Source organism: Gopherus flavomarginatus, chromosome 15 (assembly GCF_025201925.1).
Source record: "Gopherus flavomarginatus isolate rGopFla2 chromosome 15, rGopFla2.mat.asm, whole genome shotgun sequence".
NCBI lineage: Eukaryota > Metazoa > Chordata > Testudines > Testudinidae > Gopherus > Gopherus flavomarginatus.
In genome coordinates, this window is record NC_066631.1 from 29,050,778 (window position 1) to 29,075,149 (window position 24,372).

At 48.3% G+C, this 24,372-nt stretch overlaps 1 protein-coding gene across 3 annotated transcripts in view; it reads left to right on the forward strand.

The window, feature by feature from the left end:
- WSCD2 (WSC domain containing 2) overlaps window positions 1-24,372 on the forward strand; it is a 148,068-nt gene that overhangs the window by 76,206 nt on the left and 47,490 nt on the right. For all 3 annotated transcript variants that reach the window (XM_050924211.1, XM_050924213.1, XM_050924212.1), the window contains 2 exons: window positions 8,061-8,175; window positions 12,435-12,619. In XM_050924211.1, the coding sequence (XP_050780168.1) occupies window positions 8,061-8,175; window positions 12,435-12,619 (300 nt within the window). The remainder of the gene's footprint in view (window positions 1-8,060; window positions 8,176-12,434; window positions 12,620-24,372) is intronic.

Sequence of the window (24,372 nt, forward strand, 5' to 3'; positions counted from 1 at the left end):
GGGGCAGAGACTCCCTCTCATGATATGTAAGCACTGATCTCAGTTGAACCCTCTAGGTGTTACTGTCATACAAATTCCTCCTCCTCCTTGTTTCCAACTTGGTTACAGCTCTGCCTTTGGGGAGCAGAGTTCTGAGGTGGGGTTCTCCAAGGGTTCCAAGGGAGTTAGGCACCAGCTCAAGAGCTCAACAGGAGTTGGGCATCTCATGCCTCTAGGCCCGGTTGCAAAATCCAGCTTTATTTCCTAAAGGATATGGCAGCTGGCAACCCACTTAATGGCCGGATTGTCAAACTCTACCCACCTTCCCTGTGGAATCCGGAGCGCCCCCGTGTTTGTGACTGCCACTAGCTCATGCTCTCTTTTTTCCCTCCCTTCCCACGGTGCTACATAAAGCTATGCTATGGGCTTCTCTTTGGTGATTAATGTAGCAGATACGCAACCACGAGAGAGACACCCATACCTTCGGCAGCCTCATTATTTGGAAACGATGAGGTGTGCAGGCAAGTGTAATGGTTCCCATATGTATTATTCATGACCCATGTAAATCCTGAGCTGGAAGTACCAACCTTGACACAGATGGAAGAGTAACTAGGACTTCTTGATCAAATGCTGTGAGCCTGTGGGCTTGGTCAAATGCCCCTCCAGTTCCACTGAAGCGTGCCTGTGTTTGTAAGGGTAGTTGTGACAATACACAGCTACCTTCACAGATGTACTGTGTGCCAGGTAGCTTTTCATGAAGGGTGTCTAGTGCCTGGGACAGAAACTGCCTTCCTTTGATTACGCATACAGTGACCTAACTAAATACATTTGCACACAGGATTCCATGTGCAGAGTTGGCAGTAAAAAATAATTGTGAATAAAAAAACTCTGGCTGTAGAATGAGAGGTTGGAATAACTTCCCTTTGGAAACTTATCCCATAGGTCACACTAGGACTAGTGCCCTGCACAGCTGGAACATGTTCCCTTTGTACAACATCATCCAGGCCCCAATCCTGCATAACTTTACTCACATGAGTAGCTTATTGGCTTCATTCCTGAGTAAAGATCTTCATATGAATCCGTGTTTGCAGGAGCAGAGCTTAGATGATGCACAAGCTACATAAAGTATCTAATGCTTTTCTGCTCATCATAACTTAAAACCAATGTAAACATTTAATTAAAGTCGTGGAGGGTGAAAATATTTGCTCACGAACAATGGCTTGTAGCAGGGAGCAAATTTCCTTTGTTGGGCACGACCAATCTGACATTCCTTTAAGAGCATCATAAGCCCAGGATTGTCACTGCATGATGCAGCAAGAACAGGATGTGCATGGTGCTGCTAGCACAGAGATTACTCTGCCTACTGCAGATTTGCTCCTACTCGCCTTTCTCCCTCCCTGGCCCAGTGGGTCTTCCACTTCCTTTTGCATTGTCCAATAATTCTGACCTTTCCTATCTGCCTGGTCCAGCTGCCTCCAGCTTCTCCACCTGCCCAAGCCACTTGCCTTTAGAACAAAGAAAAACAAATACATCTCCGGGCACAGGAGGTCAGAGTCAAATGCTGTGCCTGGGTTTTAAGATGGGCTAGGTAACTTTATGTCCATTGCTAGCATTTGTCCTTGTGCATGCTAGGCTAGGGGGAATCAGACCTCACACTTCAGGATGTATCTTCTAGACTAGAGATTGTTGTAGGGATGCATGAGAACAGAAAGCCCCACCTAACAGAATTCCAGGCCTGACTTCCTTACGCTTTAGAAACTCCCGGGCTCCAGGCCCTGTTTCTGAAGAGCTCCATGTTGCAGAGTGAATAACGGAGTGGGCTTCTTCAGAGACTCATCCTTGTGCATTAGGCCCTCGAGCATCTCGGTGATTCTCTGCAGCATGCAAGATGGAGCACCAAGCAGGCTGCCTTTCCATGACTCCTTGTTCCCTACCCAAGCCTCGTGTAAAACACACACGTTTGTATCCTGGAACAAATGTTTGGAGAGTGTCCACACCTGCTTCTACCAAGGTGTAAACTGCGCTGAGCGAAGTGGCAATCAGTTAACTCAAGGTAAAAAGGACTAGTAAGCAAATGCCCCCTTACAGTAAATGTCACCCAGCAATCAGGTTAATTTCACCCTTTTGCCTAGTGCACAATGTCCTCCTTGAGAGGCTGAGCCTGCAGCATCTGGTGACAATCAAATGCACCAATAAAAATAAAAAGCAAAGACCAAGAGGCACCTCAGTTTCTCCTTCCAATTTATTGCCATCTCAGCCTTTGATGTGGAAAGCTGCTTCATCCAGTCATGGCCAGATCCTCAGTTGATGTTGCTCAGCATAGCTCCACTAACATCAATAGGCCTGTGCTGATTTATGTCCTTGTTCAGAATCTGACCCTTCTTCAATATTTTAAAATTCATTTGATTCACCACTATTCTATTCTCTTTTCCCGTTTTTCTTCTTCCAAGCCCTTCTAGTACGAGCATTTTTCCTACTAGTGAGACCTCAGTTCTAAAGTTAGCTGTGGTTTATGGGTAAATTTATGAAAAAATATGACGACTTTACTGTAATTTTAAGAATTGCTGCATTTCCATTAGGGAAATCATGTAGTTTTTACATACAAATCGAAAAACAATGGACAGATCTTTTTGTAGGTGCAGGATTTAAGTTGCTTAGTGCAGCATTTGAAACCAACAGGCAGGGCCAAATCCCGAACACCTGAGTGTGTTTTTACTCAGCCCTTGCTGAGGCAAAGACTTCTGTTGACTTTGATGGGGTAAAACCTGGGTTTAATCCCAAGCCTGCTGCCATCAGTGAGGGGAGTGTCTTTCACGGTTAGCACCGATGACTTTGTTCCAAAGACATCTTTGCCCAAGCATGTGTGATGGCTGCCATCTTAGCTGACAGGCCGGGAATTGAACTGGCAACCTGCAGTGCTAAAAGCCTGAGCTAAAGAAACCATGTAACAATGCATTTCCGCTGCACAGCGGGGGGTCCTCTGACACATGCTCACCAGAGGGTTACACCTGCACTCAGTGATTTATCTGCTGCAGCTCCATGGTGCTGATGGGACTTGTGCACAGTAGGTGGGGGGACCAGCCTCAGCCTCACCAGCTGATTCCAAGTATTTGCCGTGCCTGCTGGCACTAATTTCCTAGGCATCTCTGCCGTGCTGTCTTGGCTTTCTCACTTGAAGTGCTAGGTATTCTGCCTCAGTCTGGGATGCGGAGAATCAACTGACTGGTGCTAAACATGATGGATTGAGCCATCTTCCTAGCCTTGGCTGCCGTAATTCTTTTTTTAATGTAAGGCAAGTCCTTGAAAGGACGGCGCTAATTATATAGTACATAGCTTATGGGTTTTATGAATTAGCCCTGAAACAACTGTTCACTCTCCAAATACAAGGAGCCTTTGCTCTGAATGACCTGGGATATTGTTAGCTGATAGGTACAGAGAAAATCCATCCCTTGCTAGATAGTGCTATCAGGCTGCTAGAGAGAGTGAAGAGCGGGGAGTGGTAAAGATAAGCTGAGCCGAAACACCCACAATTGGCTTGTGCCTGCAGATACTGGAAGTGCCCTCTTCAGGCAAGGGGCACGCCCTAGACTCTCCAGAATGCACACTTACTGTTCAGAGCCAGAATGAACCCTGCAGCCACAGGCTTGCCCATAGAAATGGGTGAAAACCGGGGCGAGGGGACAGAGAATGCAAATGCCCAGGCTTTGAAAAGTGTCCTGCTCTACCTGTATAGCTGTGGCACGATCTGCAAACCCACAAGGAAGAGAAAGCACCTGGCTATGTGCCCCATGCCGAACCTTGGGATACAAAACCTGTCTTCACACCCATCCTCAGGCTGTGCCTGAAATAAGGAACCAAATCTCAATTGTGTGTGGCCCTATGGCCCCTTCTCACCATCCAGCATTAATCCAAAGGGGCTTTCCATGGGAAATACTGAGCGTAGGGCTTGCCCAGATTGTGTCCAATTTACATAGCCAGCCTATTATCCTCCTCTTTCCCCTTTCCCCTAGGGGATATAGCTGGAGCACTTTCCTGCTTTGGCTAATCTCAGCTGCTGCAATGTATTTTCTACTGGCTGGCACTCAGACACTACAGGGGTGAATGCAGTACAAGAACCTATATAGAGAGGCTTGGCAGAACTCATTTTTTAAAATATAATTTCAAAGTATAATATTGATGTTTATTTGTGAGCACTTTTTATCCATTTAAATATTCAAAGTTGCACATACAATTTTGATCTATTTAAACTTCCATGGGAAATTGGGGGTGGGTCAGACAATAATTATTTAATGACAACAGACATTGAAATTGAAAAAGTTAAAGCTGTAGAACTGTTAAAACACAAACTGTCAACATCACCTGTCAAAATATACCAAGTAAACGTCCTTAAATCAAACTCTAAGTTCTCAAGCAGCATTTTTCTTACTTTGCCTCTCTGTAAATGTAGATGATTATCAATGGAGTTACTTTTCGTGGTTTGAGTGTGCTTGGTGAAATCAACATTGACCAATAAAAATCTAATCCTTCCAAGCTTAAATATAGAATATAATATTATAGGGGCTGTTGAAGTTGAGTGTAATTTAGAGCAGCCTTGAGGCTGCTCTAACTCATGCTGGGGGCCAGGCCAAGAACACATAGAAGTGCAACATCATCTGAATCTGCCTTTGCTGCCTCTCTGTTCTTGCACCAAGTGTAGCTCAGCTGGAACTGGCCCCTCTGTGTTCATGTCCCCTGTCTATTCCCATACTGCATCTTGCACTACACATCCCAGGCTTTGCATCCACCTGCCACTGGACCTATTTCTGTGGTTCATCCTGGGACACAGGCTGTAGCCTGATTCTCCTCTCACATACACCAGTACTTCCATGGACGACAATGGAGCTACTCCTGGTTTACATGAGCACACTTGAGAGTTGGGTGGAATGAGGCCTACTGTTACCACACCCTCACCTATCTCCATGGTGCATCTTGGAGGTAGACCTCTTTCCCTTTGCCTGCAGGGTGCCCCTTCGGCTGGCTGGCAAAGCACTTAGCTACATAATCAGAGGAAGGAAAACCCACCGAGTGATTTGGAGCCAGGCAATATTCTGTCATTAAACTCTGTGAGCAAGGTAATTCCTGACCTGAAAGGAGCAGTGAAGAGAGGACAGCGAGGAGAACTTCAGAAAAGGGGAAAAGACGGACAGAGCTACACAGCTCATGTCGGGCAGTGTGTGAAGACGTCCCATTCTTGGCAATACTGAGCAGCACAAATCACAGCAGCCGAGTGCTGCAGTTTTGCCAGCAGCAAAGCAGCAGAGCCTGCCAGTCAATTGCCCTTTGCGTGCCCCTTCCCCCAGGAGCTGATCCCTGAAAGAGAATGAGAGGGGAAAAGCCAGCGCTGAACAAAGGGAGAGAAAGCAGCCGAGATGCTAATGACCATGCACAGGGCTCGGATTCTGCAGATGAAAAGGGAAACTTGTTCCCAAAATGTCAAAGGGACGAAAAGGCTGTTCGGAAAGAGAAGCCAACGGCTGTGAAATGGCAACGCCTGCAGTTGTTCTCTGTGCTACCCATCTAGTGTTAGTGCCCGTCACCCCATTAGCAGTAGAATCATCTCTATTTAAACAAACAGCAGGTAACCATTTAGAGTTGCACTGCACCTGGTCCATGGTTTGTGTGTGTGCATGTCTATGGCCATGGCTACACTTACAGTTCTGCAGCGCTGGTAGTTACAGCTGTGTTCGTACAGCTGTGTAGGGCCAGCGCTGCAGTGTGGCCACACTGACAGCTACCAGCGCTGCAGTGTGGCCACATTTGCAGCATTTGCAGCGCTGTTGGGAGTGGCGCATTGTGGGCAGCTATCCCAGCATTCAAGTGGCTGCAACGTACTTTTCAAAAGAGGGGGGTGGGGTGGAATGTGACAGGGAGCGTGGGAGAGACAGAGAGATTGGATTTTTGGAGTTGACACTGTTCTCAGCTCCCTGCCTTGCAAGTTCTAAGGACTGGAAGACACACAGTGCCTACCTTCAATCATTTTAAAAGTTCTGACCCCTTCCCCCACCCCTCTCTCATTCACTAAATGCAAATTATGCACTCCTAAATAGCCGTCAGACCAGATAAGCATCTGCTCAACATGGACTGCCCCCTCCCCCCCTGCCGTGTGAGCGTGCTGTTTCTCTCTTCAAGCAAACAGCTGTGAACATTCCAAAGTAATTCCCCTGCCTGCCTCCGCTCGCTCAGCAAACAGGAGCTGTGTTTGTTTTTTAAATAAGCAGTTTGGCTGAACTCCGAGCTCCCCCTTTCTTCCAGTTTGTTGTGGACAGGAATTCTGGGATACCTCCTTATACCCCGGAGGTCAATAAAAGCGCTGGTGGGGTCCACGCTTGCTGACTAGCGCTGGATCACCAGCGCTGGAATCGCTATACCCGAGGCTCGACTGGGTGTACAGCCAGCGCTGCAACCAGGGAGTTGCAGCGCTGGCCGTGCTTTGCAAGTGTGGCCACATCCTAAGTTGCAGCGCTGTAACCCCCTCACCAGCGCTGCAACTCTCTAGTGTAGCCATGGCCTATGTGTGTGTATGTAGGGGGAGGGATAAGGAGTCTTCCTACATCGTCCACTTATAAGGAGCAGCCCAGTAGGGTTGCCAACTTTCTAATTTCTGAAAACTGGAAACTACAGCAGGAGCGCCAGAACCTCCCCTGGTCCTGCTTCTTTCCCAAAGCCCCACTCCTGATTTGCCTCTTCCCCAAGGCCACGTCCCTGTTCGCTTCTCTCCATTCCTCCTGTCACTCACTGCTCTCCCCTCTCCTCCTTCCTCATCACTCAATCCTCTCCACCTCCCTCCCCATGCCAGTTGGCCTCCCTCTGCTCCGGGGCTGGGCTGGGAGCTGCAGCCCTTGACACACAGCCTGTCTGCCCAGGAGATGCAGGTAGGAGGCCATCCCAGCTGAGCAGGGGCTGGTATGGGTTGATGACCCAGTGCCCCTCCACCTGCAGTAACCAGACTTTTGGTGTCCGGTCAGTACATCTGACTGGACACTGTACAGGTTCCCTTTCAACTGGACTTTCTGGTCAAAAACCAGACAGCTGGCAATCCTAAGCCCCAGTCACATTTCCTGCACTCATGGAAGTAAGGAGAAGGTTTGGTGGGCGCAGCTTGGCCATGTCTGTGGAGAGGGGAGCAGGAATGCACTCCCTATGCACACTGGATAGTCTTGGGAGTTAGTCTGGCCCCTAGTCACAACATGTCCTGGGAATATGATGATACAGGACCTGATCCAAAGCCCACGGAAGACAAAGCAAATCTTTCTACTGAATTCCAGGGCTCTGGATCAGGCCCATGGAGAGGACATTGCATGTGGCAATGGTTGTGGGGATGCCCAGGGTGGGATGGCATCGAGAGAACCAGCACTGGGCTTGGGATGTTTAGCCCCCTGTGCCCATCCCTGGATGGAGCCAGGATGCACAGCAAGTAGCTGGGCTCTGGGTTGTCTCCAGAACCCAGCCGAGAAGTTCTGATTGCACAGCTGGGAGGGCTCTTACTGCCATGGCGTTCTGCCAGCCTGGAACCAGAGTAACGCAGCAATGAATCAGGCCCCGTCTGGACTGTGTTTTAGCCTCTGCATTATCAGCCTCTCAGCTTCCCAAACTAAACTTTTCGCAAATTACCTCCCCAAATTCAACCCCGAGCCCCTTCCCTGAGCCCGGTGCTGCTGAGGAGCGCAGAACCTACCTCTGAAATATGGGCTGTTTCTTTAGTGGTGGTTCCTTTCCGGACATGCAGCGACTGGAGTTAAACAAGCAAATCAGTTAAGCATTTGGCCTTTCCGGGCTCTGAAAAACTCATTTTGCTTCCCTTCCTTCTTGGAAACATGCTTTATTTGCCTGTGTAATTATTCCTTGCACCTACGGGGGTGCTTCACTGATGGATTCCTGCTCCCCTTCTCCCCTCCCCTTGACTTGCATTTCTAGGCCAGCTGAACTAACTCATATTGAAGCGGTGAAAAATAATATTTAGCCAGCGGCTCAGATTCGGAGAGAGGGGGAGACATTGGGAGTCTCGTAACAAGCCGAATTCTTCTTCTCTTTCTTTTCCCCAGCAAAATACATTGGCTGCTATGCGGACAACACTCGCCGACGGGCGCTGCGTGGCGTGTCCTTCTTCGACTACAAAAAGATGACAGTGTTCCGTTGCCAGGACAACTGTGCCGAACGGTAGGGTGGTAAATGAACACAGAGTCTTCATTAATTTCAGCACATCAACAGCGTTTCTCTCTTGTCGGCTCAAGCACTCCAGTTTCTTGGCCGTTTTCCTTCTGTCTCTTCCCCACCCCCATTCTTAACCCCCCCCTTGCCCTCTGGGATGTTTTGAAAGACCCTATTTTTCTCACCAGGAACAGGCCAGGGCAGTTGATGTTCCTCATTTGGGATGAAAATGGTGTCCTGATTAGAGGGGAGCCTGGGCCCTTTTGCTGAACGCCATCCAAACAGGGGGCTGAACTCATCGCTGGGGTAAATTGGAACAGCTCCCTTGATACCACCCATTTACACCAGCAGGGAATTTGGCCCATGGTGGAGCCTGGAATAAAATGGAACAGGGATGCTTATCGCTGCTGAATTCGCAAATCAAAACCCACTGACCAGATTTTCCAACCTCCCCAAACTACCCTGCTTTTAAGCCCATTTGCTTTGGATGAAATTCCCTTCAGTGCCACCTACGCCCTCAGCCCAGGGTACAGTGCTGCACAGGCCGCACGCTGGCCCTCTGCACAGGGTTACCCTTTACACAGCACGAGAACCAAACAGGACCCATCTCCAGGCCTGGAGGAGGCACTTTTAGTGCAACGACTGCACTGTGGGCAAAGCTGCACGTCACAGTCGTGAAATGAAAAGGGACACGGGTTAGTGACGTGGTTTCGCATGAGACAGCCGGCATCTTTCCAGGCTGCTCGATGTTGCCTTTCAATAGCAGTAATTGCTGCTCACCCCGAATCTCTTTTTGTTTTGGGGAGAGGGTGGGGAAAATACAGTGATCTCCAGGTGAATGAACGTCTGAAACCTTTTATTACGTATGTGGCCTGGAAAAGCTCTTCTGCCCCAGGCGTCATTGCAGATATATAATGGGATTCTGTTTCCTCGATTACCATAATTTCTGCGCATCTCACAAACATATTTTCCCTCCCAGCACCCTGATGAGGTAAGGAAGTGCCATTAGCCCCATTTTTCAGATAACAACTGAGGCCCAGAGATCTTAAGTGCCAGATTTTTAAAGGAATTGGGGCATCTAAAGAAACAGCGATTAGGCACCCAACTCCCACTGAAACCAGTTATGGAAATCCTACTGGGGACCTATCTGCATCTGTAAACACTTTAACTGTTTAAAAATCTGACCCTATTCCAGGTCACCCAGGGAGTCTATAATGGGGAAGGGGGGATTGAACCCAAATCGCTCACATCCAGAGTGTCAGTAGACATGGGGGCTCCTTCCGTGATGCCTTTGATCAGAACTTTAAGCTAAGTGTTGTTTAGGTTCGTGTCTGAATGTCAAGCTGGAGGGACGAATTAACACAGAGCGAGGAAAGGAATTTGGAAACAATTTGCTGCTCCTAAACATTCCACCAGCCAGTCAACGTTCCACACACCAGCTCCTCCTCTGCCAGGGCTTTGACATGCACTGAAGAGGGGCTGTATACACCTCTACCCCGATATAACATGACCCGATATAACACGAATTCGAATATAACGCGGTAAAGCAGCGCTCCGGCGGGGCGGGGCTGCACGATCTGGCGGATCAAAGCATGTTCGGTATAACACGTTTCACCTATAATGCGGTAAGATTTTTTGGCTCCTGAGGACAGCGTTCTATCGGGGTAGAGGTGTATTGCCAGACAATCCCTCCTCTCGGCTCCGTAGCAGACATTCTCACTCCTGTGTCTTCTGTAAAGTCGAGAGGCCAAAGCCCAGCACATGGGGCCTACATATGCCTGTGACATTCTTGAGCTTTTCCATTAGTGCAGCCATTGATACAGCAAGTGGAGTCCTGCCTGCTGATCCCCGGTTCCTGACTGCAATCTTTCCCTGCAACGGCCACAGCACCAGGGCGGGGAGACAGAATAGGAACTGAATGATCACCCATTGGTCCAAACTATATTGGACATGCAGCTGCACCTCCATCTCACTGCATGTTGTGCAAGTACCTGGTTGGATGGGCACAGACTTGTGCCTGCCCTTTGCAGGGGCAAACACCTGCTAGAACATCTAATGCTTCTGCATGCCTTTTACACAGCCTCACACCTGGGAGTCCACAAGTGTTAGCACCTGCACCTTAGAAAGGAACATTGCCTCCTGCTAGGTTCGTGGGTGCAAATGCTAAGATTTACCCCCGGGCAGCCATTAGACAATTGAAAAGATGCATGCAACATTGATACATGCACAGGTGTTTGCAGATGACAAATGCAGTTGCAGGTTCATGTGCATGCAATTTTGCACATGTGTAGCTGCCGGCTGAGTGCTGAGAACCAGCGTGACTGGATAACAAAGTGTGTCTCTTGACTGAGTTGCCTCACAATACACCACAAGATTATTAGGATTTTAAATTCTCAGGTGTACACAGCATTGAGCTCAGCCCTGCTATTCGACAACTACCACTAATAAAATAATCTGAGAGTTTGCCCAGCAGTTCTCTTACTCAGCAGAATTGCTGCATGGCTGGCATCTTCCTGGAGAACCATGCCACCACTTCTGTGGCAAGCTCTGACCCTTGTCTCTAAAGACAAGGGGGTTCATCTCTATGTTCACTTTTCAAGCCCACTCCTGGTTCAGATCATGTTGCAATCTCTTCTTTTCAAACCCAATCGGTATCAACTAGTGGAGCTTTCCAACTCTGAGGCCCTGTAAAGTCTTACTATTTCACCTGCAACACATATAATGTCCTTTTTGCCTGTAAGTAATGTTGCTGTCTGTTGCTTTATGATCTATAAGATGCACTAAGCACTTTTTCTTTTAAAGTGATGCTACTTCCAGCTGGTGTCTAGTAAATCATCAGCAATGGACACACACATACAAAAAAATCAAACACACTCTTGTTCAGAGAACTTTCACTATATCATGACGGCTGTGGCAACCAGAACCCTAAAATGGCTTGCGGCAAGCTGCTCTTCCATGGTGCCCAGTACTTGGAGCAATTTAGATTGACTCTAGAGTGGCTGAATTGTTACAGGTTATTCTAAATGCTTTAGAATCCTGGTAATGTCACAAGCTGGGATTGGACGACAGGGGATGGATCACTTGATAATTACCCTGTTCTGTTCATTCCTTCTGAAGCACCTGGCATTGGCCACTGTTGGAAGACAGGATACCGGGCTAGATGGAACATTGGTCTGACCCAGCATGGCTGTTCTTATCAGTTTCTTAATCAATGTACCAGCTTAACTGATGCAACAGCCAAGCAATGGATTTCAGGCTGGCCTGATTCTGATTCAATGGGCCTGATTCTGATCTCATACCCAGTTGACGCTGGTGTAACTCCATTTCCTTAAACTCCTGATTTGCACCTGTTGAAGTCAGATCAGAATCATGCCTGATTTTGCTAAATACTGGATAAACAGTGCACTGGTCAGTTTAAATGGCTCACCTGATGCAATCTGGATGCCTGAGTTAACAGATGTGACTTGGGGCTTCCTGGTAGAGATTACGCGGTGTGTTCTCCCCAGCACCCATTGCTCACCATTAAGGACCTGATCCAAAGCCCATTGAAATCAGAGAGATTAGGACCAGGCTTAGGAAAGTCAAACTGGTCTTAATAGAGGTTTCCAAAATGTGCAACTTTTTTTGCGTCACCTATTTTGAGACCAGCTCCTCTTGATTTGAAAAGCATCGACCTGCCATGGCAGTGCACTCCCCACAGCCACCTGGAATGGGATGTGCCTGTGATGGGCACATTTGGAAGGAAAATCCACCAGCTATTGAGTGAAATTCCCCTTGCAGATCTGCATGTGAAACTCTCTGTGCATAAACAGGCCTGCTGAGGATAGTTGTGGGATATCTGCACACACAGGGCCAAATCTTGAGACCTGCTAAAGTGAGCGGGAGAGGCCAGCACTGCTCAGGATTCAGCTGATAGCAAGAGTTGCAACCCACTGTGTGGAGTTGAGGGGAGAATTTATGCAGGAGAGACCTTTTCCACCATGTCTGTCTCGTGCGGTGGACTCTGAGGAACCTCAACCCTTTCCAGATTAAACATGTCCCGCACTGGGGAACACTGACATTCCCAGTGCCTTGAACTGCTTGCCCACCACTGATCTCATTAGGGATTTGAACCGCCCTCTCTGGCAGGTGCAAGATCTCAGGGGGTCAGATCCCCAGTAGCTCTACTGAATTCCAGTAGGTTTACCTGGGCCAGGTGCCTCCCTCCGCCTGTCGCTGTTGTTTCACTATGTAAGGGATGCGGCTCTGACTGGGGTTTCTACCTGCAGGGGTTATTTGTACGCCGGGTTGGAGTTCGGTGCAGAATGTTACTGCGGACACAAAATCCAAGCCTTAAATGTGAGTGAGTCTGAATGTAACATGGAGTGCAAGGGAGAGAAGAGCAATGTCTGCGGAGGTGTAAACCGTCTCTCCATTTACCGGCTGGAGCTGGCCCAGGAGTCCGCCAGGAGATGTAAGTAATAACTGTGCCTCTGTCGGAAATAGAAGTTAATGAAAATGGATTGGCAGGTACAACATGGAAACAGGGAAAGTGCCTGGCTGGAAGCATTGGCATTTCCCAGAGCTTCGTGCCCACCTCTTTGGGGTGAAATGCACTCCATGGGCTTACCTGGAGGGTGCATTTCACCCCTGGTGATCACATCAGCTGCGAACACTGCGCTCTCCTCTTCTCATGCTCAATTCATGCTGATGCCTGCAGCCCAAAGTGAATAGTGAGACCCAGGCTGGGGAGCCCATGTACCTCACTAGTTTGGGAGCTTGGCTTTGGTTGGGCTCTGATGCTTTCCTGCAATGTGCAGAGGTGTCTCTGAACTGTCCGGACTTCCCCAGCTGTGGATAACTATGAGCTCTCTGGCAAGAGCTCTGGCTGCAGGGAGGATTTCAACGAGGAGAGGGCAGCTCTGGAAGGGGCATCCCAGGCACAGAGGGGCTGGGCTGCTCTCTTAACTGGGGTTGTTTCCAGAGAAATTGCTGGGGTTTATTTGGGGGAAGGCTTGTGCCAAGAGGCGTGGCACACATTGTGCCCTCGAGGTGGCCAGACTGAGGCTCCCATACTGCCCACACTCCCTCTCTGAGACAGGGGAAGCCATCTCTTGCAGTAAGAGTGAACTATGGCTGGACAGTTGGTTGGCTTTAGGCTCACACTCTCTGGGTCCCGTGGTGCACTATATGGTAACTGCAGGACTACTTCAAACAGCCATTCTGTGTCCTTCTGCTATACAGAAAGGGGAACTTGATATTTGTCCCATCAACTTTGCCTGGTCTCTTTCTCTTTTCCTAGCTTCGCCTCCCACCACGTTCCTCATATGAGTGCTGGGCAACGTTGAGTCATAAACTGGGGAAAAGGGGAGATGGGGTGTGTGTGATTATTTTCAGTAATGCATGGGATGAGCCCTGGAACCCCCCCTTCCTGGCTTTCCTAAAGCCCCAGTTAATCTTCTGGTCCAGTGCATAGTGCACTAGACTGGGAATTAGGGGACCTGGGTTTTGTTTATGCCCCTGACCTGGGGCAAATCTCATAATTTTTCTGCTTCCCATCAGTAAACTGGGGTTAAAGATATTCACCTTCCTTTGTAAGGTGCTTGGAGATCCACAGAGGACGAGCACTATAGAAGAGCAAAGTGTTATTATTATCTTCTGTCATTCAGGAGTCTGGAGAGTGTGATGGATCGAGCGGTTTGCCACTGGGTAGCTCTGCTCTTACCTTTCTTCACAAGGAAAGCTAAGGAGGGGCTTTCACTGCTGGTCCTAGATCCTGAGCACTGATGAGGGGAATTACTCAGGATTTAACCTGACCTGAAGTCAAAATCTGGACACAGGCCCTTTAGTTCCTCTTCATCCCGCAAGGAGGGAGAGACCTTTGAATTAGGAATGTTGTGTTGTTCCATTTCTCCTGCAGAAATGATGCCGGCGGGGCTGTGGGTGGGCATCAGAACTGAATGTGGGCACTTCTGTTTCTAGAGGAGATGAAGAATATACACAGGCCCCAGAAAGGAATAAGTGGGCTTCCACTCCACTCTCTTTGAACACATGCTCTCTCCTGCTTTCTCTTAAAGGGACTCCTCTTGGCTTCCAGTTACGTTGCATAATACTGTAATTACCCCCCGTTCTAAGCCTTTTTTCTGACACTCTTTGGCGGAAGCTGCCAAGAACGGTGTCGTTGTGATGGTAAAGTGTGCAGCAGCTGTCAAATTACTCCATCTGGGGTCTTGCCATAATCATTTTAATAAGGATTGATTGACTTCACTGCATAATTTAGCAACAAATAACAAAAAGAAGAAAACTCAATGCCGTGTGCTTTCTGTGATGAACTACACGCCAGATTTTTTTTCTTGAAAGGAACCTTTACAAAGATACAAGGCGGTACGTGGCTAACATGTAGATCTGGGAAGCCCTGGGGTTTGAACTACAGGAGAACAAGATTCCATATTAATATCAAGTACCGTGGGGCAGTTGTAGAAACAGAAATCTGAGGGTGGCAAAACTTTTTTCTCATTTTGGGTGTTGTCTTTAGTGTGTGGGTGTTGGGAGGAGGCTGTGATCGGAGATCAGCTGAGATGATCTGGTGGTCGCTTTCGGTCTAAGAGAGGAGGCAAGAGCCGTGGGCTCAGAACAAGAGGAGACACAAGTGCGGAATGATCCCTAATGCACCTTAGGCAAGACAGCCAAATGGCGAGAGACTCACTCAGGTCAGCAGCAGAGGTGGGAACAGATCGTAGGCCTCCTGAACACCACTCCACTCCAGTGATCACTCCCTGGCACTGTGTTGCCTCTCATTGTGTTTATAGGCAGGGCCTGATTTTTCCCCAGTTCTCTGCCTGGCTGAGAGCAAAAAAGACCAGGTCACTTGTCCAAGGGAGCAGCCCCTATGGATCACAACAGAGGTTCTTAAAGTGTGGCCCATGGACAGCAGGGCACTCATTGGCAGTTCTCAGAGAACTGGCTGGTCACATGGTAACCTGCATTAAAAGAAACTCAAAATCCATTCACTATTCCCCTTCTGTGACATTTTCGGGTTAACAGGGACATGGTTGCCACAGGGATGTTATGGGGTGGCAGATGAGAGGGAAAGTGTCTATGAGACAATCTGAGTGTCGAAATGTGGTCCGCCCAGTGAAAACGTGGGGGAACACCTGCATTACATGTTTCAGTGCATCCCACCGTTGTTGTCAAAAGCAAAGTCCGCGGCATCCCTGTGCTCATTTGTGTCTTCCGTTGTAAGTGGTGAAATGCTGTCCATTAAAACTGCAGCATCGGCACGTCTCCCTCAGCAGCTGTCCTGAAACATTAATGATGTTACAAACCTATGGGACACTTCTTATAATCAAAGGGTCTTTCCCTTGCAGTGAGCGGGCATTAGCGTTTGCCAGAAACAGAGGAGTGGGGAGAGAGAGAGTCTTGGGGAGCCGACGGTCTCTTAGAGAAGACGTGTTATTAATTTACAGCAAAAGGTGTGTCAGCATGGACCTGTCAGACCTCATTAACCTTAATGCTGAGTTGCAGATGTCAGGATTACTTGCGGTATTACAAAAGAGCTGAGAAATGGACTGTCTGAATCGCACTGCATACTTACAGTACTTTCATAATGAAGCCAGCACCAGCTATGCAGTGAACCTGGCTAATTAGTTCATTCCTGCCAGGCAGACCAAAGTCTTCCTGAGTGATTGCTTGGTAAATATGCCAAATGATTTGAATTTCTCTGATTGAAAACAGAGGCATAATCATTGTTTGGGGCAGACAGTGCCTGGCTGGAATGTGAGCAGCATGGAGCATACAGGTCTCAAATGACTTGCGTCTGCAACTCAGACTGGTTTAGCAACAGATAATAATAGATAATGGATTCCACTTTGACGTTACTACTTATTTGAGATGGCCCCACAAGTTGTCTAGATTATTGACTATTTGTGTTACTGTTGTACCTAGCGGCCCCAGGCATCGGGTAGGCACCCACAGCACAGAAAGCCGGTTCCTGCTGCAAAGAGCTTCCAATCTGAGTGTGAGACAAGAGTGTGAGACAGATGGAAACCAGACAGACAGGGGAGCAGATGGAAACAATGAGACAATATTGGTCTGTATGACAGGCAGTAGTTACAGCACAGAAGTGTCCTAGTGCACTTTACATTTGGTGAGCTCAGATAGCGTTTCAGGTACTACTGAATTAAGGCTCCTAAACCCCCTTGGTAAGGTAACTCAGAATGAGCATCCTCATTTCGCCAGTGGGGAAACTGAGGCACAGAGCATGGAAGTGACTTGTTTGGGAAGCCTGCGGCAGGTCTGGGGAAAGAACCCATGTCTCCTGACAGTCTCAGGCCAATACATGAGATCTGAAGAGCAGCTTGTTTGTAATGTGCTGATAAGGTGATAGCCGAGGTTGTGTTAAGGTATGAGCTTCACATCAGGTAAGCTCAGACTTTCCGGAGTTGATTTTATCTGTACGAGTGTTGCCTGCAGCAAGATGTCCCTCATGGGATGAGCTGTTCCTGGATGGAATGGGTGTTTTATTCAGATGTTATTTCATAGCTTATAAAGCCAGAAGGAACCACTGTGATTGTTCCTATACAACACAGGCCAGTTAACATCCCTGAATTAATTCTGCTTTGCCCTGGAGCAGATCTTTTAGAAAAATATCCAATCTGGATTTAAAAATTGCCAGTTGGTAAGTTGCTCCCCTGCTTAAATCCCCCTCTGTGCCTTATTTCTAGTCTGAGGGTGTCTACAGCACACCTGCTCCAGCGGCACAGTGACACTGCTGCAGTTGTGCTAGTGCACACTTCCCACATCAACAGACGTGGGGGTTTCTCCAAGAGGCAGGAGCTAGGTTGATGGAAGTATCCTTTGGTTGACCTAGCCATGTCTATGGTGAGGGTTAGGTCAACCTAACTGCAATGCTCAGGGAGTGAAAATTTTCACAGCTCTGTGCAACTTACTTAGGTTGACTTACATTTTAGGTAGCAAAGAATCCTGTGGCACCTTATAGACTAACAGACGTTTTGGAGCATGAGCTTTCGTGGGTGAATACCCACTTCTTCAGATGCATGTGGTGGAAATTTCCAGGGGCAGGTATATATATGCTAGCAAGCAAGCTAGAGATAACGAGGTCAGTTCAATCAGGGAGGATGAGGCCCTGTTCTAGCAGTTGAGGTGTGAAAACCAAGAGAGGAGAAACTGGTTCTGTAGTTGGCAAGCCATTCACAGTCTTTGTTCAATCCTGAGCTGATGGTGTCAAATTTGCAGATGAACTGAAGCTCAGCAGTTTCTCTTTGAAGCCTGGTCCTGAAGTTTTTTTGCTGCAGGATGGCCACGTTAAGGTCTGCTATAGTGTGGCCAGGGAGGTTGAAGTGCTCTCCTACAGGTTTTTGTATATTGCCATTCCTAATGTCTGATTTGTGTCCATTTATCCTTTTCCGTAGAGACTGTCCAGTTTGGCCGACGTACATAGCAGAGGGGCATTGCTGGCATATGATGGCGTATATTACATTGGTGGATGTGCAGGTGAATGAACCAGTGATGGTGTGGCTGATCTGGTTAGGCCCTGTGATGGTGTCGCTGGTGTAGATATGTGGGCAGAGTTGGCATCGAGGTTTGTTGCATGGATTGGTTTCTGAGCATATATATACCTGCCCCTGGAAATTTCCACCACATGCATCTGAAGAAGTGGGTATTCACCCACGAAAGCTCATGCTCCAAAACATCTGTTAGTCTATAAGGTGCCACAGGATTCTTTGCTGCTTTTACAGATCCAGACTAACACGGCTACCCCTCTGATACTTGATACATTTTAGGTGTAGACCAGGAGAACAGGCCTTAATTTGTCTAGCTTCAAATTCCAGCTGCTAGATCTTATTATATCTTGGTCTGCTAGCCAGAAGTGTGCCCCACGTAGACACTTACAGACTGTGATCAAGTCACTCCTTAAACTTCTCTGTCTTTAACTAAGCAGATTGAGCTGCTTCCAGCTATGGTTATAAGGCCGGTTTCCAATCCTTTAATCATTCTTGTGGCTCTTCTCTGAACCCTCTCCAATTTACAAGCATCTTGAATTGTGGGCACCAGAACTGGATGCAGTATTCCAGTAGCAGTCAGTGTCAAATACAGGGGGATATAATCTCCCCACTGCTACTCAAGATTCCTGTTTGTACTTCAGTGATCACATTAGCCCTTTTGGCCTGGGAGCTCGCGTTCTGCTGATTACCCTCCACGACCCCCCAAGTCCTTTTCAGAGACCCTAGGATAGAGTCCCCCCATATGCAAGTATGGCCGACATTCTTAGTTCCTAGATGTACAACTTTACCTTTAGCTGTATTAAAGTACGTATTGTTTGCTTGTGCCCAGCTTACCAAGTGATTCAGATCGCTCTGTGTCAATGACCTGCCCTCTTCATTATGTATCACTTCCCCCAATCTTTGTGTCATCTGCAAACTTCATCAGTGATGATTTTAAGTTTCCTTTCACGTCATTGATAAAAATGTTAAATAGCAGAGGGCCAAGAACTGATTCCTGCAGGACCCCACGGGCAACACAGTCATGCCCCTTTTAGAGTTACTCTTTGAGGGCTATCAGTCATCCAGTTTTTAATCCATTGGACTTGTGTCATGTTTATTTTGGCCTGTTCTAGTTTCTTAATGAAAATGTCACATGGTACCAAGTCAAACGCCTTACAGAAGTCTAAGGTCTTGTCTACGCTACACTACAAACAGGGGAGGTACACACACTATGAAGCTACTTTTGGCGGCAAAACTCTGCTATTTTGCTGACAAAATAAAACCACCTCGACAAGAGGCATAAAGCTTTTTGCAGCAAAGTTCAAGCAACAGAGCGTCAGTGCAGACTCTGCTGTTTGTCGACAGAACTGGCTTCCCCCGGTATCCCACAATGCCTGCCATGACCACTCTGCTCACTGGTTTGATCTCGGCTGCCCCGCAGGCATGCACCCCTCTGCTTTCCAAGTTCCGGGAAGTATCTGGCAGCTGAATGCGCTGCTCCCTTTGGGGAACAAAGAGCAAATCATTGGAGGGCTCCTGTTGTGCCCTGCACAGGAGCACAGTGGCAGGCAGACTGCTGCTGCAGGGAGGCAGAGAGAGGGAGGGACGGGACTGCTGCAATGCTCTGACATTCCTCAGCATGGAGAGCTCCCAGGGCAGCTCTGGATGCTGCTCCCCGCAGATGAGAAGGCTGTGGGAGAACTCAGAGGGAACCACAGAACCAGTCACGGAACCATAAGCAGGCAGGCAGAGCGGGCTGCTTCAGGAGAGACCAATGTGCCAGGCAGAGCCAGGGGCTGATGTGGTGGTGGGGCTGGGAGGGTGTCCCGCTACCCTGCCTCAGGACTGATCAATCAGCCTGCTGTCTCCCCCACCCCAGACACACCACTCTCCTCCCCACCCCCCACCCACACTTCAGTTGAAAATCAGCTGACAATCTACTCGGATGCCCCTGGAACGACAGGATTGAGAAACCTGCATCATGTGCTGCTGCACCTGCCCCACGAGGCATTGCAAACCCTTCCCAAAGCACCCTGCGGCCAGTTGCACGGTGGGATAGCTACCACAGTGCACTGCTCTCTGTGTCATGCAAGAGCTGTTAGTGTGGTGCACCTTGCCGACACAAGGAACTAGTGTGGACGTGCAACTGGGGTTTTAATTAAAGCACTTTAATTAAAGTGTCATAACTTTTGGCAACAAAACTTGGTAGTGTAGACAAAGCCTAAGTATATTCCATCAACACCTTTACAGCCAAATGTGTAATCTCCTCAAAAAAGATATCAAGTTAGTTTGACAAGATCTATTTTCCATAAACACATGGTGATTGTCATTAATTACAGTACTCTCCTTTAATTCTTTTTAATCAATCCCATATCAGCCATTCCATTAGTTCGCCTGGGATCTATGTTCGGATGATAGGCCTATAATTACCCAGGTCATCCTATTTACCCTTTTTAAATATTGGCACAACGTTAACTTTCTTCCAGACTTCTGGAACTTCCCCAGCATTCTAAGACTTATCGAAACAAGACTGATGATTCAAACAGCTCCTTGGCAATCTCTTTTAAAACTATTGAATGCACATGGAATGTTTAATTTCAGGAGCTGCTGCTGAATATCGTCTTTAGTTACTGGTAGAAGGGAAAGTATTTCATCATCATTTAATAATATAACGACATTGTCTGTTTTTTCCCAATAGTAAAACAGAACTGCTAATTGAATCCTCCTGCCTTTTCTGCATTATTATGTCTATTAGAGATTGGAGCATCCATTTGAATAGTATTAGAACCAGCTTGAACGTCTGTCTGTCCAGCAAACCTGTATCTTTTGGGAACTTAGATTCTCAAAGATCACCAGTCTGAAACAATCAGAGCTGGGCTGTGCTGGCCAAAGATGTTGGGATGCTGTGACGAAGTGGGACTGTTCTTAATGTTTCCTCTGAATACTGTGTGGTTGCCTCAGTTTCTGGCCAACACTCTGCCTCCTGGCAACTAATGGCCTGGGCCCTTCCCCCCTGCAAGGGGATGCTAAAGGTGCGGGAGAACAAAGAGGTCAGGTGACCTCCTGGCCCGGGAAAGGAACTCAGCAGAGAAGGAGGGGCTGGAGGGGGTTTCAGTTGGGAGCTGGCTGGGGACTGGAAGTGAGGGCAGAGGGGTTGTCTGGCTTGCTGGGCCCCAGAATGGACCCGGCTGAGGGGTCCCATTCTCTGTACCTACAAGCTCTGTTTTAGAGCCTGTTCCTGTCATCTAATAAACCTCTGTTTTACTGATTGGCTAAGACTCACGTCTGACTGCGAAGTGGGGGTGCAGGACCCGGTGGCTTCCCCAGGACCCCGCCTGGGTGGACTTGCTGTGGGAAGCGCACAGAGGGGCAGAGGATGCTGAATGCTCCAAGGAGAGACCCAGGAAAGTGAAGCCGTGTGAGCTTCTTGCCCTGAAGATAGTCTGCTCCAAGGGAGAGGAGGCTCCCCAAAGTCCTGACTAGCTTTGTGGGGAGCAGTTCCAGAGCATCACCCGGGGACTCCGTGACAGATGCCCAGACAGTGAATCCACCTAGTCTCTGGCTCTGAGGATCCAGTTCAGCAGGTTGCTCTGATGAGAAGGTCACCTGCTGCTCCAGTCCCTTCAGGAGAGTGATTCTCTGTGAAACTTTGCCGTCTTCACCAATTGGAGACCCCTCTGGTCTCCATTCTGAATCAACAGCTTTCTATTGACCTCCCTGTTGGCCTTTGCTCAATCAGCCTTGGAGAGAAAATTTAGCTTCTCTTCTACTGCAGTGGTGAAAGCATTTCCATTAGTCCTTGATCATTTATAACTTGGACTGGGAGAACCACATGAGACCACGGACTGTCAGTTGGGGTGGGAGGGAAGACCTGGAAATCTCTTTGCTCCTCAGGCAACAAGCTTCCCACATGCAAAGGGTGAAATTCGGATGAACAAGGATCACCTGCTTCCCTGACAAAGGATCAGGGCAGGTCCAGGAAAAGAGACAGAATCTGAAGTGCTTCTTGCCCCACTGTCCCCAGGCACAGCATGGTGAGCATCCCGGAGAGGATAAAAATAGATATAGACTTTGCTCCTGGGCTTTTGCTCCTGTTTTGTGTCATAAGCAACCAGCAAAATGCGGCAACATGAGTCTCACTGGAAAGGCCTCACACAGAAGGAACGAAGCTCATTCCCAGCAAATTGCTTTTGCCCTTGTTTTGTTGTAGCTCGAAATGACTCACTCAAATGCCATTAGCAAATCTAGCTTCACAGCCATTAGGCGACAGCAGATCATTATCATAATAAGAGACAGAAAATGCTCTATGGGCGCACAGAATCTGAGGGGCTTGTAGGGGAGGGGAAGCAGATGGAAGAGGATGTGTAAGAATTGATTCCTGTCTGTGGACTGAAATGGCGAAGGAAACACCGCTGATAGACTGAACCCTTCAGTGAAAATGTGGCTTTGTAACTTTTCTCTGGCTTTGTTTCCCCACCTTACAATGGGGATAATTCTATCTATATTCCAAGTGGGGTGTTCCCCTCATTCACAGGGCTCTAAAGTGCTGTACGGATGCAGCAGAGAGGAAGGACATTCTTTTGGTTAAGAGACAACCTGGGATTCAAGAGATCTAGGTTTAGTCCCTGGCTCTGCCACAGACTCCCGGTGTGAACTTGGACAAGTAGCTTAATCTGTGTGTGTGTCAGTGCCCCACCCATAATGTGGGGGTGACAATACATCCTTTATCTGTCTGTTTAGATTGAAAGTCCTTTGGGACACAGACTCTCTCTCTCTATGGGTATGGACAGGACCTAGCACATTGGGATCTCAACTGGGCCCTCTAGGAGATACCAGAAGAGCAGTAATGAGATGAAAGGGGCTATGGAAGTATGAAGTTTTCTTCTGAAGTAAGTGTCTCCTCAGTGAAATGCCATGAATTAAAGGGCTAGGCTCCCCACTTCACCCTCCTACCTTTGACAACGGGCAGGAATCTCTCTCTGGCGGAATGTTCTCAGTGTCTTTTAAGAGTCCTTCACGTCAGCAGTCTCCCATGGCTAAGGCCTCCCATGCTTGTAAAGGAAGTATTAACCGAGTGGCCATGCGTCAGTAACTTGACTAATGAGGCTGGTTCATGAGCTTCCAGAGGGATGAGAAATTCTGGTCACCTCCACTGCAAATAACTTCAATCCAAGGAGCTCACTCCAGAGGGTGGTTTAGACCTCAGGAAAAATAAATGCTCATGAAAGGGCAAAGGCTGGAGGTGGCTCTGGAGAGACGTCGTGGCCGATTCAGGAGAGCGGTCCAAAGCCAGGTCATCTCTGTGAGGAGGAGGGAGGCCAGGTTCAGCTGGCTGGAAAATTGAGCTGGCATCTCCGCCCACCACCAAGCAGTGTCTGGCTTCTCCAGCCAGCAGGGAGATCATGTGCCAGAGCAGACAAGGAGGTCGCAGGATGCACTCATATGAAAAGCAGGCAGGCGTGAGTGGTGGCGAGATTTCTACAAGAGACCCGTGTGCTCTCGGTGCACTGGTGATGCTCTCTGTTTTCTCTACTGTGCCAGCCAACGAGGTAGCTAAGCCCTCGGGAACAATTGGAAGCACAGGCTCTGAGGGGGATTTCTATGCCCTGTTAAGGTGCAGTTCCTCGCCCCATCACTCGGCGGTGTAGGTGGCCTGTGCTAAATCATAACCTGGCAGGCACACTGATTGTTTGCTCCACTAGTCAGTAAAGGTACCTAGTATTTCAGTCTTCCCACCCTGTCTGATTGCTTGATCCATCTGTTGTGTCCTGCCTGATACTTCTCTCTGGGGCAGGGCCTGCCTTCTTTATTTGTTTGGCACAATGGGACCCTGATGGTTTGACAGGGGCTTGGAGGCACCTACCATAATAACCATCAATAGGAAGAGCAGAATTTGCAATTGCAAGTGACACTGCATTGAAACTATTGGAGACTTTCATTCTGATTCTATCTGTAATATGAGCTTTGTACACCTGGGTGCTGTGCAGGAATCCAGACACAGTATGGAATTAGCTGACTATGAGAGTAGCTGATCATCACTAAAAGAATCAGCTGATTGGTCCACGGGAAGTTAGACTGTTTCAATTCATTGAGCATACCTCTGGGCCCAGGTAGCCTGTAAGAGCTTGCTGATCAATGCCCTCTTTTCCCGCCGACCATCTCTAATGGAGCAGAAATGTGTTTAATTACTCAAGGGATGTCCATTTTGTAATATCACAAAGGATTTGCTCTCCCATGGTTTTGTTGACAAGGACTAGTTATTACAGGGATTTCCTGATGTGGTAGGGTTTATATAAGAATGGCCATACTGGGTCAGACCAAAGAAGAACATCAGGGTTGGAAGAGACCTCAGGAGGTCATCCAACTCCCTTTCCTAAAGCAGGATCAATCCCCAGACAGATTTTTGCCCCAGATTCCTTAATAACCTCCTCAAGGATTGAACTCACAACTCTGGGTTTAGCAGGCCAGTGCTCAAACCACTGAGCTTTGCCTCCCCCCATGTAGCACAGTATCCTGTCTTTTGACCATGGCCAATGCCAGGTGCCCCAGAGTGAAATGAACAGGACAGGGAATCACCAAGTGATCCTTCCCCTGTTGCCCATTCCCAACTTCTGACCAGGGCCGGAGCTTCCATTTAGGCGACCTAGGTGGTTGTCTAGGTCACCAGGATTTGGGACGCCGGCATTTTGCCACCCTCTGCAGCAATTCGGCGGCGGGGGGTCCT